This window comes from Acomys russatus, chromosome 24, assembly GCF_903995435.1.
Source record: "Acomys russatus chromosome 24, mAcoRus1.1, whole genome shotgun sequence".
Classification (NCBI taxonomy): Eukaryota; Metazoa; Chordata; class Mammalia; order Rodentia; family Muridae; genus Acomys; species Acomys russatus.
In genome coordinates this window covers 24,196,333-24,213,069 of record NC_067160.1, presented here as the reverse complement: position 1 = coordinate 24,213,069, position 16,737 = coordinate 24,196,333, and the positions used below count along the sequence as shown (strand labels likewise).

The following is a 16,737-nucleotide window of genomic DNA, read 5'->3' as shown; positions in this document are numbered from 1 at the left end:
TCTGATAAAAAGTGCTAGAGAATTGGTCCTCTCAGGCTCTGAGGAATGGGTCTGGGAGAAACTATAACGGAAGCAGGTGTTAGCTGCTGGCTGATGGACAGTAGGTGTTACTCTGTTCTGCTTTATATCAAAGTGCTGGCTGAAAATAGCGGAGAGGTGGGTAGAACAGATGCAAATTCCCTATATTCCATTCCCAAACTGGGCATTTTGCCCAGTAGTGCCTCCAACATGCTTGATATCTTACATTAAAACCTTCAACTAAAGCAATACAGGGCTGAGTTACAAATTGATTCTGGGCTAATGTAAGAGGTTGTAAAAACTGTAGTTAAGAATCTTGATGGCCAGGCTCTTGGTTCAGACTTAGCTGTACTGTAAGCTAGCTGTATGATCTTCAGTCTTTCTTTCATTGTAACCAAGGAATGGCGGTTCCTTAAAAGTATTGTGAATATTAAATTAGTTAATATACATAAAGCATGTGTAATAGCTTGTGGCATGTAGTATGCAAATTATTAATACTGTTTGGTATTTATTTTGTTTATTTATATTACTAACATATATCCATTGTTTATTATAATAGAATTCAGAATGGCATTTTAAGCATGTGTATCATGGATAGAATTATTTTAGATGTTTAATAACAGATAAATTCATGAGCAAAATACAGTATAGATAAACAGACATAAAGAACAAAACTGGGCCATTTGAAATAAAATGGATGGAGATAGAGATAATCATGTTATGTTAAATAAGCCAGACTGAAGGATAAATGTTAAATGCTTTTTCTCATGAATCTCTAGTTGAATAAATATTTGTATATGTAGACATGGAGGAGGTAGAGTGACCTACAGAGAGACGCATAATAAAAGGTAGGAGGCAGAAAGACTGTGACACACTTGAGCAATGCATGATATCCCAGTTCAGCTTCAGCCTACTGGAGTAAGTTAAACCATCACAGGACAGGTTTCTTAGGACCATAGAGCACAGACTATTGAGTGTTACATTATGATTTTCAATCTAAGAACATTATTTTCTCCTGATCTCCAAATTTCTGAGGAAAAATGAAATGAAGTACAAAAGAACTGCCCCTGTATTTTGAAGTCGTCTTAAGAACTCTAGCTCTTTTGAGACTTTGGGAATGAAAATTAAATTCCTGAATAGATTTAGTAGTTAGTTGACACAGTAGGAGGTAGAAGCAAAATGAAAGATTTTAATAAAATTCTTTATCAAAATTGCATACGGAAGCATTACTCAGTCTCCCGACAAGCACTCAGAAGTTCTGGATTTCATATCCCGAGAGACCTCCTGCCTGTCCCCAGTGTAACTCTGTTTTATTGGTATGTAATCTTCTTTAGCCTGGGCTTTGTTTTTGACATTTTGTAACCAAGGACAATCTAGTGGGATCATTTAATACACTGAAGACTAATGTCACTGTGGTAAATATTTAGATAAAAAGAGCTTTGTTTTAGGGACATTTGATATAGTAATTTCTGTTCCAATCATGGAATCCACTGTTTATTTTAGCTTGTTTTTTTTTGTACACTTAGACATGATAAAGTAATCCATCTAATATTTTAATATTAACCGTTATCTAATCTCACACCTCAGAGGCTTTCAGAGTGCCCAAGAATAACAAAAAAGATAAATAAAATCCCTTATCAGATTCCTTTGTGCATGGCTGCTGGGAGGTAACTTGGTATTAAGCCTAAGAAAGTGTCATCTGTATTGAAAAGTTAAACCAATATTCTTTTAAAATATAGCTTCTATGCCAAAAAGTAAAATTTTTGTGGGTTTGGGGAGATGGCTCAGTGTAAAATGCTTGCCTTATAGAATGATAATCCAAATTTTATCTCCAGAACCCACAGTAAAAGGTCAAGTATGCTTACAATCTTACTGTGAAAACGAAACCAGAAACAGGTGAACCTTGACCTTTATTTGTAGAAGAATAGCAAACATAACCAAAGACCTTTTTTCTTTTAAAAAAAAAAAATCCTGTTTTTTGAAAGTCCTTCTGAGTTGATCTTATTCCTTGTAATTTAATATTGCTTGAGAAAGAGATCAGGTAAGGACTAGACATGATAGAGTTCTAGCACATTTCAGTACTTCTTGTAGGAGCGTAGACTTATTTCTAGGAGAAAGCTTGTGCTTTGAGTTGCTATCCAGACTTTTCCCTCCCACATATCACAAGTGATTCCAATTAATAGATGAAAATTCATTAACACTAATAGTTTTACTATAGCTTTATTATATATTATTTTTAAATATAAATATATTTTATATATAATTTTTAAGAGGAAGGCAGTGTAGGCACAATAGTTAACTGCTGAGGTCCTACACTTGAACTTGCTTACTTTCACTTTACTTACTTTTTGTTTTATCTTAGAAATTATTTAATGCCCTTCTCTTCAGTAATACCATCTGTTAAATCGGGCTACTGCTATGGGGACCTCTACACATGTTGTTGCGATCAAATGACTTACTCATTGAAACACTGTAAACACTGAGTAAAGTGCTCAATAATGTGCCTAGATTAATTAATATTCATTATAATCATTATTCCTATTCAAGTAGATAAAGTTTTGATCTATAGTTATGTATTTATTTAAGGTGAATTTAAATGAGCATATAAATTCTACTTTAGGTATAGTATGATATAAAAGAAATTAAATAGTTTAGCAGAGGTCTACCACTACTGTTGTCAGTCCCTGACACCATACATACCCTGGCCATTAGGAATACAGCAGCAATGAGCAATTATTTCTGTAGTAGGGTATAGGATATTTTAGGTAAATGACCAAGAGTGATATAGCTGGGTCATGTAGTAAATCTATTTCCAGTGTTTTGAGGAACTTCTAAACTGATCTCCACAGTGGTTGTACCAGCTTATACTTCCACCAGCAGCGAGCAAGTTTTGCCTTTTCCTGCATCCATGCCAGCTTACACTGTCTCTTTCTTCTTCAGTCTTGGCCATTCTAACTGAAGAAGATGAAATTTCAAAGGAATTTTAATTTACATTCTTCTGATGGGTAAACATGCTGAACATTTGGAACTGTTTTTCATCCAATTTTATTTTATCCTTTTGGAATTTTTTGTTTATTTCTATGCCATATTTAAAAATCTGTCTGTTAGCTTTTTGTGTTCTTAATTTCTAGATAGTAAACTTCTGTCAAATGTGTAGATTTTCCCCCATTCTGTAGATTGAGTCTCCACTTAAATGAGGGTGTCCTTTTGTATAAAAAGAAGTTTTTTAGTTTCATGAAGTCCCATTTGTCAATTGTTGGTCTTAATTATTGTGTTTTGGGGTCCTGTTTAGAATGTACTTTGCTGTGCCTATAGGTTGAAGTTTATTTTCAATTTTCTCCACTATCAGATTTTTTTTTTTACTTTTTAAAAAATTTTATTTTATTAATTTATTCACATTACATCTCAATGGTTATCCCCTCCCTTGTATCCTCCCATTCTTCCCTCCCTCCCGTTTTCCCCTTACTCCCCTCCCCTATGACTGTGACTGAGGGGGACCTCCTCCCCCTTTATATGCTCATAGGGTATCAAGTCTCTTCTTGGTAGGCTGCTATCCTTCCTCTGAGTGCCACCAGGTCTCCCCATTCAGGGGACATGGTCAAATATGAGGCACCAGAGTACATGTGAAAGTCAGACCCCACTATCCACTCAAATGTGGAGAATGTCCTGTCCATTGGCTAGATCCAGGTAGGGGTTTGAAGTTTACGGCCTGTATTATGTTCGGCTGGTGCCATAGTTTGAATGGCCCAAGTTAACCCAGAAGCAGAAAGAGTTAAATGGTATATACTCACTTATATCTGCATACTAGCCCAACGGGCATGTCCCATGAATGTCTTCACTAACCAGGAAACTGGGACAGAGGGGAGGACATCCTATTGGGACTCTAGGTGAGAGAAGCATGGGAAATGGCAAAGTTGAAGGATCCAGAGGATCCTAGAAACCTACAAGAAGAAAATTATGATAGGCAGATTTTTTTTATCAGTTCTTATATTGTGATTACATTAGAACTTAGTGCAGGGTGAGAGGTAAGTATTTATTTCCATTATTTTACATAGATCTACCCAGTTTGACCAGCACCATTCGTAAAGATGCTATCTTTTCTCCAGTGTCCTTTTTTTTTCCTTCAAAATATCAGATGGCCAGAGGTGCATGGACTTATATCTATCAGGGATTTTTTAAAGATATCTTCCATTGATCATTGTATCTGCCTTTATGTTAGTACAAGGCTGTTTTTATTACTATATATCTGCAATATAACTTAAACATGGAGGTGGCACTACTTCCTGAGGTTTTGTTTTTTATTGTTCAGAGTTGTTTCGGTTCTTCTTTTGCTTGTGTGTGTGTGTGTGTGTGTGTGTGTGTGTGTAGATCACTTTTGTAAGATGGCCAGTTTTACAAAATTAATCCTACCAATTACTGACCATGGGAAGTATTTCCATTCACAATATTCTCACAAAATATCTTGGAGCAAATCTAACTAAGGAAGTAATAGACTTATGAAGTAAAAAATAACCTATAAGACATTGAAGAAAGAAATTGAAGAGGACACCAAAAGATGGAAAGACCTCTCATGCTCATAGATTGATGGGGCTAATTTTATAAAAATGGCTGTCCTATCAAAAGCAATTTACAGATTTAACACAATTCCCATGAAAATCGCCAATTTCATTCTTTATAAAAATTCAAACTCTTTATAAAAATATTTATTTATGTATTTATGATGCCGATATTTCCCCCTATTTCATTCTTCTTTGCTTACCTTTCTATAACTAATTTCTTTTTTTTTTTGAAATTTTTTTCTCTCAAATTCCTTTTTTAAATATATTTTATTAATTTATTCATATTACATCTCAACTGTTACCCCATCCCTTGCATCCTCCCAGTCCTCCCTCCCTTCCATTTTCCCCTTACTCCCCTCCCTTATGACTGTGACTGAGGGGGACTTCCTCCCCCTGTATATACCCAAAGGGTATCAAGTGTCTTCTTGGTTCCCTGCTGTCCTTCCTCTGAGTTCTTCCAGGCCTCCGCATACAGGGGATGTAATCAAATATGGGGCATCAGAGTTCGTGTGAAAGTGATACCCCACTCTCCACTCAACTGTGGAGAGTGTCCTATCCATTGGCTAGATCTGGGCAAGGGTTCAAAGTTCACTGCACATATTGTCCTTGGCTGGTGCCATAGTTTGAGTAGGACCCTTGGGCCCAGATCCACCCATCATAATGTTCTACTTGTAGGTTTCTAGGACCCTCTGGATCCTTCTATTTCCCCATTCTCCCTTGCTTCTCTCACCTAGAGTCCCAGTAGGAAGTCTTCCCCTCTGTCCCACTTTCCTGATAAGTAAAGACTTTCATGGGACTAGTGTCCAAATAAAAGTGAGTATATACCATTTGACTCTTTCTGCTTCTGGGTTAACTCATTCATTATGATCATTTCTAGTTCAATCCAATTGTCCACAAATTTCTGGAATTCCTTGTTTTTATTACCTGAGTAGTATTCCATAGTGTAAATGTACCAGTTTCTTTATCCATTCTTCTACTGAGGGACACGTAGGCTGTTTTCATGTTCTGGCTATTATGAATAAGATTGCTATGAGCATGGTTGAGCAAATGTTCTTGTGTGCTGGAACATCTTCTGGGTATATTCCAAGAAGTGGTCAAATTCTTAAATATGAACTGGCAACTCAATATTATAATTCTCTGAAGAAAAATTCTAAAAACTATAAAAGCCAAAGAAAATAGTCAAAGAAGCCTAGTTGGAACAGAAAGTAGATTGAGGGATGAAAGCTTTATTAAAACAATGATAGCAAAATAAAAAGTACAAAAGTACAAAAAAAAGCCCCAATGATACCAATAAATACTAAAATAAGATATTGTGTTATTAAACTAAAAGAGAATGTTCTTATGCAGGAGCATGGCCCCTGAGCAGGACGCTATTTGCAGTTGAAGCTTGTTATGAAATGGGGATCCAGTTTTGTCTAATGGACTGTCCTTAGGTATACCAGCCACATTCCACGGCAGGTTCCATGCCCAGGAGCAGTTGGCCAACAGAAAACTTGTATGTGTGTGTGTGTGTTCTTGTTTTGCTGTGTTTTGTTTTGTTGGGGTTTTTTGTTTTGTTTTGACCTTTGTTTTTGTTTTGAGAGAGAAAGGGGGGGGGGAATGAATTTGGGTGAGTAGGAAAGATTTTGAAGAAGTTGAGGAGGGGAGAAACTAATAAAAAATATTGTATGAAAAACAGTTTTAAATAAAAAATTGTTTCATAAAAATTAAAAATATTATTTGCATAGGAAAACTCAGTCATCCCTAAAATTTAGGCTGAATGCTAAAATATGACTATTCTTCCAATTTCTTGAAAAATGTGCCTTGATTCCAGTTAAGATAGTGCTTAACAAACCTGACAAACTCTGAAGTGACATTTTCACACACACACACACACACACACACACACACACACCTTAGTAATGTATTCTATAATACGTAAAGAATCACTGAAAAGATAGACTTGAAAACTTTGAAATTTAGTACTTATAATAATGCTTTAAATTTTTGTTTTATAAACTTGAGATATTAATATTAAGAGATATAGGAATAATGTGCTCTTCATATTCATAGAGAGTTAAATGATATTCAAAAACGATTTATTTTGTGATGGGAACAGGAAGGGTTAAATTGGGGTTAGGAGAGGATGGCAGTGGAAAAGTCCTATGAACCACACTACCATAGGAGCCCAGTGCTAGGAATGGGTGTTTCTTTTAGAGTTTTTGTCATGTGAGGTCCCATAGAGTTCTAAACATTACAGACTCTTGTCAGGGATATTGGTTACCCTCCAGATATTGATGGTAAGAAGGGACTCCTAAAGATGTCATACACATAAGACATAGTACAGTGATAAGCTGATACTCACCTGGAAACTTTACTGCTACTGACTAGCTTTCACAGTGCTAGAAGGTGCTCTGAATATTACTGTAGGAGAAAAGCAGTCATTAATCTTACTCAGCTGTGAGCCCTACAAGCTACAGTAATGATTGGCATGATAAGACATGCCTGCTGGTGTGATGGGGCATGCACACAATGGAAATAACCGGCCATTTTCTGTTTGGATTTTTCAGAATATCTAACCATACATCAGCTCTCCTGATTTTCCCTCTATATCTCACAAAATTGGAGTCACTGTATTGATGATTCTAGTTAGACATTTGGTTTATCCAGCATGCAACTTCTTCATTCATATATATATCAAATAAGAATTTAGTAGACTGTCTATTTGCTTCCCTTCTAGAACACCCTGATCTACTAGCCTGCATATTACTACTTTGAATTTGAAGAGCTAAACATGCTCATCTTGACTTGGTAATTAAGTCTTTCATGTGTGTCCCACATCCAGATGTCCTCATTGCCTCTATGGGTTCCAGCTCAGGGATAACAACATGCTATTGGACTTAGTGAAAGATTGCTTTTCTAGAGAAAAAGTTGTCACCAGTACCTGATGGTTCAAAGTTGTTGGGTTGATAGAAGGGAAAGGTTATTTTTTTTTGGTTTTTAAAGAATTTTTTTTATTTTAAGTTGTCATGTATTAGAATTGACCTAGAAATATATCTTAAAAGCTTCATTCTTTCAAGCATTTGTCTTATTATGTTCAGTGTTTATTTTAAAATAAATTTTTACATATTCTTTAGCAGATAAAAATTGGAAATAGTTCCACTTTATTGAGTGTTTTTATTCTTTTTCATACTGTATGGTCAAATTGATTATATTAAATATTTCATCCATTATTTTGCTGAATACCAAGTTATTTAGAATGTTTTGAATCTGTGTATAATATTCATATATGTAATATCTGTCCAGCCATTCTAAAATGGAAAATACATATGGAAAATAAATGAAGATGTAGTGCACATAATTTATAATCTTGTTCAATAAGGTCCCTCACACTAAAGGAAAGTAATTAGCATTTTCATTTATCTAATAATTGCCTACTAATTGCTTTCATGGGACTAGATCAATTTTTAATGGAAGTGGAATTATTTCATCCTGCCATAACATTTATGGTGTCAATACTAATGATTTTTATATTTCCCTAGTATAGTTAAAATGTGATCTTATTAATAGGAGTTCTTTATCACGGGTAAAAATGACTGTTAAGTAAGTTCACAAGACTTGTTTTTCACTTTTCATCTCATTAAAGAATGATGCCTACAGGAATGTGTTAGTATTGTCAATGTTAAATCAAAGAACTTACTACTCTGGATATATGACTAAATTTATTTTAGCTTCTCTTTTAAACCAACAATAGATAGTCTAGCAGACTACGTCTCTAAATAGTAGATCATATTAAGGCCTACTTATTGAAATTAAGAGAATATGTATAAATATGTTGATCTTATTTTTCCTCACTCTATAGAGAAATGACGAAGAAGCAGTTGTGGATAGAGGTGGAACACGTTCTATTCTCAAAACACACTTTGAGAAAGAAGACTTAGAAGGTGAGACACTGTTTTGATGGAACAGTTGGTAACTTTCTATGGGCATTTAAAAAAGACATGTAAAAATTTTAATTGTTGAGAACTGAAAAATATTGACAGGAAAGTAATGATGATGTGCTGGTGTGTCATCGATGTGATTGTTCTGGTTCAGTGTACAATGGCAACAGGTAGAACTGCAAGTGGTGACAAGCATTTGTTCATACACAGATAATCTGTTAAATCCAGCCAATATTCTAGAACATTCTAGAGACTGTTTGGTGACAGCTTTTCAATAATTCCTGCTTCAATTAATTATGATTAGTTAGAGGCTGAAAACAAAAAATAGATATAGCATATATGATATGATAGGACAAAAATTTCCCCGACCCGCGGGTTCAGTTATTCCTGGAGCGGCGAGGAGGGTCGCGACCTGTGAATAAAGAATGGACGAGAGAGAGACAGGGGCCCAAGGAAACATTGCTTGTCAAGGGCCGTTTATTGTAAGGGGGTATTCAAATTTAAAGTGAGCTTCTGGGAGGGCGAGGGGTAGGAAGGAATGCAGTGGAAAGTTACAAAATCTTCTGGGCCAGGCCCAAGGACAGCAGGTGTGGAGTGGGGCGATTATTCAGAAGTCGCGACACACCGAATGTTCTCTTTCTCAAGGTCAGGCTGGGTCTTTTGTGGTTGCCAGGCAGAATAATTATCTCAAGTATGCAGACAGCTGTGGCTTTCAGCCAGCAGGGCCTCTCAGCCACTGGGGCAGGTCAGGCAAGGTCTTATGGCTCCTGACACCAAAAAGAGTCTGTTATCAGAGTAGCCTATCTCTGGAAGAGAATTAAGGACAATTAGTCTTCTATTCAAGTATGAGAATGAGAAAGAAACTCCATTTCTATAGGTTTGTTTCAAGTCGACAAGCTAGTAATTCTAATGTTTAATCATACACACTCTCTCAGCTGATGGCTGTAGGTTTGAATGTCGGGCCTGTCCCCTCATTAGCACAGGGCCTTTAGCTAACTTTCCACATCTTAATTCTTTCTGTTGCTAGCACACTGAAAGCCATGCATATATCTTATAGGTTTTTAGAAAAATCAAGGTACAATATTTCAAATAATATTTAGATAGAGTACTATAGTATCAGTAATTATCACACCACAATGTAATGCTCATACAGAATGAGCCTTTATGTTTTTAACCAGATTCTTTTCATATTTTAGATATAAGATATGTAATAATTGTTATTTGAATGAGAGGTGAAGCCTAGGTGGTCTTAAACACAGGTAGTCAGAACTCACTATCCATTGAGTGGAGAAGGAGAACGTTTTTCAGTTTAACCATTGCAATATAAGCTTTTAAACTGCAATTAGTTTAATAATTTTTGAATCTCAGTTTTTAGTTGCAATAAATCTATAGCAGCATAGTTTATGCAATATTTGGAAACAACTTTTATGAACACAAACATTGTTCATAATATAAATTATCCATGAAAGACATTCTGTATGGTACACATAAAATAATATCTAGGTCCAAGAAGGCCACACTTGTTTTATGAGCTTAGTGATTTGCTATACCAGCCATTTTTATTGTAAAAATTATAGATAAAAACTTTGAAAATTGATGTTGAAATGTTTCATATACAATAATTTTCTTTAGGTTTGATGCCAAATTGTTATGGTTTTTCCATTAGAATTCTTCATTTATTCAACTTCAACCATGTATAGAGACACTGTTAGTCCTAGAAATAAGGTGTATCTTTCACAACCTATGTTGCTTTGGGCATAATTTCAATAATCACTTTGATTCTATGTATAGCCTGATCCAGGCAGAATAGGAAAAGTTTATGAAGATGAAAAATGGGCTTTACCAGATTCTTTTCATATTTTAGATATAAGATATGTAATAATTGTTATTTGAATGAGACAATGTACATTTTCAGTTCCTAAAAAACAATAAATTACTGAAAATAGTGTCTTGGCTATAGAAGAAGTAATGAAACAGTCCTACCTCCAGAAAGGAAATTATTTTAGGATCCCTAGGCCAAAAGACAAGGAATTGAGCTGAGGATTGTTAGAAATTATCCTTCACTAAAGATCCTACAAACCTGTCTTTCTGTGTCCTGTGTTACACAACCCATCACTTAAAAGAAACAGGAATCAAATTGCACCAAGAGAAGACTCCCTGGACATCCTGTGTTGATGTCTAGGGAAACTGCATCTTCTCAAATGGTTTTTAAAAAATAAAATGAGAAAGTTAAAGTGTATGATGATGGGCTATTTTATCTTTTCCATTGAAAAATTTTTTGTTTACTATCTCAAGATTGAAACGAAATGAAACCATCAGTTCAGATTCTTGAATTGTTGTTCCCTGAGCTTTCTGTTAATGAGTGAGAGTGGTTGAGTTTATAAAATTAGGAAATAAAGAGTTTGCATCAGCAGGACGTTAGATCTCTGATTTCTCTGTGTTTCCTGTAAAATACACTAATAGGTAGCGGTTGAAGAGGGAGGTAGAGGTATCTATTCCAAGTGAACATGACAGCAGAGCCCAGTTAGAAATTTAATTTTCATTAATTATTAGTGTTACATACATACATACATATACACATATAAACCTACTAGATCCATTTAGTGTTGTTTAGGGATAACCTCTTGCTATTAGATTATAAATAAGGGGTTCATTCCTGAGAAGATGGATTCTCTTCTTTTACTTCCTGTAGCTCTTCATCTAGGGGTAGAACCATGATGTTCATTGCATATTAACTGGTTATATTATTATTCAGGTCTGTATTAGGGTACCATATCACTGTAATTTCATGGGCACAGATTTTCTGTCTTATGCTGAAGACACAGTCTTTCAGCAAATGTCCTGGTCCTCTGTCTCTTACAGTCTTTCTGCCCCTCTTCTCTGAGGTTCCCTCAGACTTAAGTATAGCCAACCACCAGCCACACTGAGGATCACAATAGGCCACTGTGCTCCACCCCTTCCTATTTTGTTGTGGTCCTTCCAGTCCTCTGCCTTAGACAATCTTCTCTTCTCAGCCCATCTCCCTTACTTTGGAACTCTCTGACCAGCTAAATTTTAAGGAACTGATTCTATTCAGGTAGAAGCAAACTGACAAAATTTCATACTTACAAATAATCATTATGAATTCAGGAACAAGAAGCATTTGATTTTATATATAATCCCAAAAGTACATGCTGATTTTAAACTTAGAGGATATAGTCCCTGCATTAATATTATGAGTTGGGACTTTGCTTGTGATGGTTAAATATGTCTATCTATCTGCCTTTGGTTGATGCATTTTACAGTAACACTAAGTTGGTCTTTGGTTCCATAAAGTCCATGGATCACACTTGGCAAGCTATGCTAGTCTCCCCTAAAAGTGTACCAAGAAATCTGACACAAAAAGAAGTTAATATAGAAATATGTTCAATTTCATAAAAAAGCCATCATCTAGTTAAATATTGACACAGATAAGCCACACACAGATAAATGAAAGTTAACACAATAATTCACAGGTAATTACAGCAAATGCTGAATTGTCATTTTAGATGCAATACATATTTGAAAATAACGTATGTGGTATGGCTACATTATTACACATATTGTCTGTCCTAAACATTATTATATAATACAGAATGATTAGTAAGAGATTATATTTTCTGTGCCAAGCATTATTAGGTAATACAGGATGGTTAGTAAGAGATGTCTGATTGGAAGAACATAATTGGATTGTTCTTCACTGATTTTTATGAGTAGGCATTTTCATCCTATAACAGTGGTTCTCAAACTTCCCAATGCTACAACACTTTTTTACAGTTTCTCATGTTGTGTTGACCCCCCCCAATCACAAAATTATTTTCATTGTTACTTCATAACTCCAGTATTGCTACTGTTATTAATCATAATGTAAATATGTTATATGTGACCCACAAAGGGGTGGTGATCCACAGGTTGAGCACCACTGTCCTAGAAGGTACTGTCTATAGTTGAGTCATTTATGATAAAAATTTGTCATAGAAACAAAAATGGCATTATGTTATACTTTTGAAATTTTTTTTTAATTTTAAAAATAGAAACAAATCTCATTTATATTGACTGTTATTTTTCCTATTGCCATAACACAGCAACTAGACAGGCACCTGTGCTAAAATTTACACACAGTTCTACAAGATCTGGATGTACTTGGAATTAGGAAATGTAAGAGTGATGTACAAGATGAAGAAGTTTAGGAGCAAATGGGAGAGTACCAGTGATGAAAGCGGCAGTACTGCAGTCATGGAGATGGTAGCCACTCCCTTTGTAATGGAAAATAATATGACTTTAAGGAGCATTGTTAGTGATACAGATAACACATAATAAATATTTTATGTGATAGAGATTTAGGACTGACAGTGGAGACAAACACATTTTATGAATACAAAGTTTTATCAAGTAAAATGTTTCTATTTGAAAATTGTTTTGTCTTAGGGTCTATGTATATCTTAGCTACTAGAACTACTAGAATAATTTAGCATTCTGGGTGCAGCTAATAGAAATGGCAGGTGTTTAAAATATCTTTGAAATCTCAGGTATGATATATTTAGTGGAAAATAATCATCTTCTCAAAAACAACAGCTTGGAGTAAAATATTAGTTACTTTATTCATGTGTATTATACATTCTGATGAGTGACAACAACTGTATAAATTTTTAGTTACCAAATCTCTTTCTTGTTTGTTTGTTTCACACATGTTTTGTACTGTTTCTGTCTCTTCTATTATCTAAAGCCAACAGTATACAATTTAGAAGTTTTACGTATTTATTTTTATATATTATATTATCACTAAATTCTTTAAATTGATGTTAGTGGCATCTTTTCCTCTTTTCCATTCCCACTGATTTACTCCACTTGGTCATCTGCTCTGTGTACTGCCTCCTGTGTCTTACTCATCCAGTCTCCTTAATACCACCAGCATGCTCTTTCTAGGCATTCTTGTGTTTCATGTTGCACTATATAGTGAAGGATATCAGATCTCTATAGTTAGAAAACCTCAGGATTGCGATCAAAGCAAGCCTTGGTACAATTGTGGTTAACCAATTTTTACTTTTGGTGTTCATGTAAGTTTGGGATTTAGTACAATCTAAAGTGTAAGACAACAAAGGGAAAATACATTAATACTTTAAATTTTATTTTAATTACCTCCAAAAACATATATGGGACACCCAGTTAAAATAGAATTTTATATAACTGCTGTATGTTTTGATAATAAAAATTGGTAATATGTATGTCCATGTAATGTCTTTATTTATTATTTCATATTTAAATCTGTAGATCTCTAATAGTGGATGTTAGGATGACCCACGAATATGTCCCTTTAAAAACTGAGGGATAGGCTAGTGAGATGAATTCAGTGGGTAAAAGGGCTTGCTGCCAAGACTGATGAGTTGGAGTCACAGGACCCAGCTGTTAGAAGGAGAGAAATAGTATCCACATGCTGTCCTCTGATCTCCACAAGTGTAACACATACATACCACACACACACTCAAGCACACACACGATAAATAAATAAATGTAATCTTATATGTAATAATTAAAAAAAAGAACTGAATCAATATATCTCCTTACTTGTCAGTGACTTTGCCTTTTACTGGTTCACATCTGAGTACCCTATAGTCATTGTTTTCAGCAAAAAGGAGGCAACAGAGTCAAAGACCACCCGTGCTGTCATTGTTAGGAGTCCAACAAGAAGAACAAGTTACACAATTGTAACATATGTGCTGAGGGCCTAGGTCAGTTCCATGCAGGCTTCCTTGGTGGATCAGTCTCTGTGAGCTCACATAGGCTTAGGTTAGTTGGTTCTATGGGTTTTCTTATGGTGTCCTTGATCCCTCTGGATCCTACAATCCTTCTCTTCCACAGAATTCCCCAAGCTCCACCTAACATCTGGCTGTGGGTCTCAGCATCTGTTTCTGTGAGTTGTTGGATGAAAGCCCTCTGATGGCAATTGAGCAAGAATCCAATCTATGAGTATAGGAGAATATCATTAGGAATCATTTCTTTGAATTTATTTTCCAGTCGTGTTTGGTTCTATTTTGGGTCTCTGGCCTGTTCACCCTCTGTCCCCTGGCCCCCCAGGCAATGTGAAGGTGGGCTCCCTCCCATGGCATGGATCTCAAGATAGACCAGTCATTTGTTGGTTGACCACTACCACAATTTCTGCACCACCTTTGTCCCAGCACATCTTGTAGGCAGGACAAATTGTAGGTCGAAGGTTTTGTGACTGGGTTGGTGTCCCAGTCCCTCTGCTGGAGGGCTTACCTGGTTACAGGAGATTGTCAGTTCAGGCTCCATAGCTCCCATTGCTAAGAGTCTTAACTAGGGTCTCGCCCTCATTGATTCCTGAGCGTTTTTATTTCTATCTGGAACCAGTGATGCTCCCTGATTCCAGTTGTCTCTCCAAGTATTCTCTTCTTCCATCCTTCCTACACCTGATCCCACCTGTTTCCATACCCTCCCCATCCAGTCCCTTCTCACCATCCTCCAGTGATATCTATTCTGTTTCCCCTTCTCAATGAGACTCACTCACCGCACTTTGAGCTCTGATTGTTACTTAGCTGTGTCTGAGGATGGTAGCATAGTTATCCTTTGCTTTACCGCTACTATCCACCTGGAATTGAGTATATACCATGTTTGTTTTTTTGGGGGTCTGAAACCCAACTATATTTAAAACATATCTTTGGCAGGTCCTTAAATTTGTATTTTTAATCTATGTTGTTAAGACATACTCTAGGAAATAGGTGCTGGTCTGCCCTTATCTAACAAGCTCCATATACAAACTTCAGGCTAGGATAGCCTGGCCTGCACATCCTGTGACCCTGCTCACCCTGTTGAGTCCATCTGCATGACTCTACCGTGCACTCTCCACAGTTCCCAGATAAAGACCAGGTCATATATCCAATACCATAGTCAAATGTGTGGAGCCCTAGTACATCTTCCCCAATGTTCAGACATGAGCCAAGTTTTACATTCTGTGCCAACTGAGCCTTCACTAATCACCTGAACTTATCCTGTCTGTGTCATAGCCTACCTCCTGACATAGACTGGTCCACAAATCCCATGCTCTAGCCCAGCCTGGTGAGTTTGGCTGACCCTGTGGTCACTGTACTTTCACCAGTACCCATGCCTACACTGACTTTCACAGCTAGAAACCCAGCCCAGACTGTTGAGCCCTTCCTGTACCTTGTGTAACCTGCAGACTTGAGATGTGTAGCACTTATATTGTACCAGCCATACCTCCTGTGAGTATATCAGAAATACAAACAAATCTACATGTCTTTTCACAAAAACACAACGGATATGGAAATTAAAATCCCTAATCCACCAGTCCTATAGCAATATTGTACCATGAGAATTATCTAGATGAACAGCAGGGCACAAAAATTCAAGAAACAACTTCATCTAAGAATTCCAGGAGTTTAGAGAGGAAACAGATGAATGATCTTAAATAAATTAATGCCTGTGTGGTGCTCAAGAAAACATAAACATAAAGCTGAATGAAATAATGAAGACAGTACAGGAAATGAAAACTGAACTCAAAAGAGAAATAAAATATTGAAGAGAATTCAACATGAAATGAAAATGGAATTGAAAAACTCAACAACCCAAATTGAGAACTCAATGGGAGTACATACAATGAAACCAGAAGATAGATCATCAGGACTCAGTGATAAAAAAGAGGAATTAGCTACAAGACAAAGAAAATGAAAAAATTAAAAACCACAGGAAAGGAACATACAAGGACTAGGTATGGGACACCAGGAAAATGCCATATCTTCAAATTATAGGCAATGTGTTCATATAGATATGATTGACTTTCCAAATAATTTTAACAGAAAACTGTTGAAAGTGTCTGAGAGTTCCTAACATTTTTATCATTGGCCATCAGTGTCTCACTTATCTTACAGCACTTACAGGGTGGCAAGTTTTTATTTGTGCAGAGATCTCAACTCTTCCATTCTTAAGGTCATTGGCAATCCTAAACATCAGTGGCATGAAGACTTTTCTGCTATTTTATCGCATAACTCAGCAAAAAGCTACTACTTTGAACCAATGAAGGCATTATGTTGGCAATTTACATTGTTCTTTTTCTAGTATCTGTGGATTTATCATTACACAGGGTTTTCTTTAAGTGTTTCTTTTTTATTTTTTTAAAATATATTTTATTAATTTGTTCATATTACATCTAAATTCTTATCCCATCCCTTGTATTCTCCTTTTTCTCC

At 35.9% G+C, this 16,737-nt stretch overlaps 1 protein-coding gene across 1 annotated transcript in view; it reads left to right on the top strand.

Moving 5' to 3' along the window:
* The first annotated feature begins 900 nt into the window (after positions 1–900).
* Positions 901–16,737, top strand: part of LOC127207683 (sodium-driven chloride bicarbonate exchanger-like) — a 52,229-nt gene continuing 36,392 nt past the window's right edge. The window contains exons 1-2 of the mRNA XM_051167101.1: positions 901–936; positions 8,419–8,500. Coding sequence (XP_051023058.1) covers positions 901–936; positions 8,419–8,500 — 118 coding nt within the window. The remainder of the gene's footprint in view (positions 937–8,418; positions 8,501–16,737) is intronic.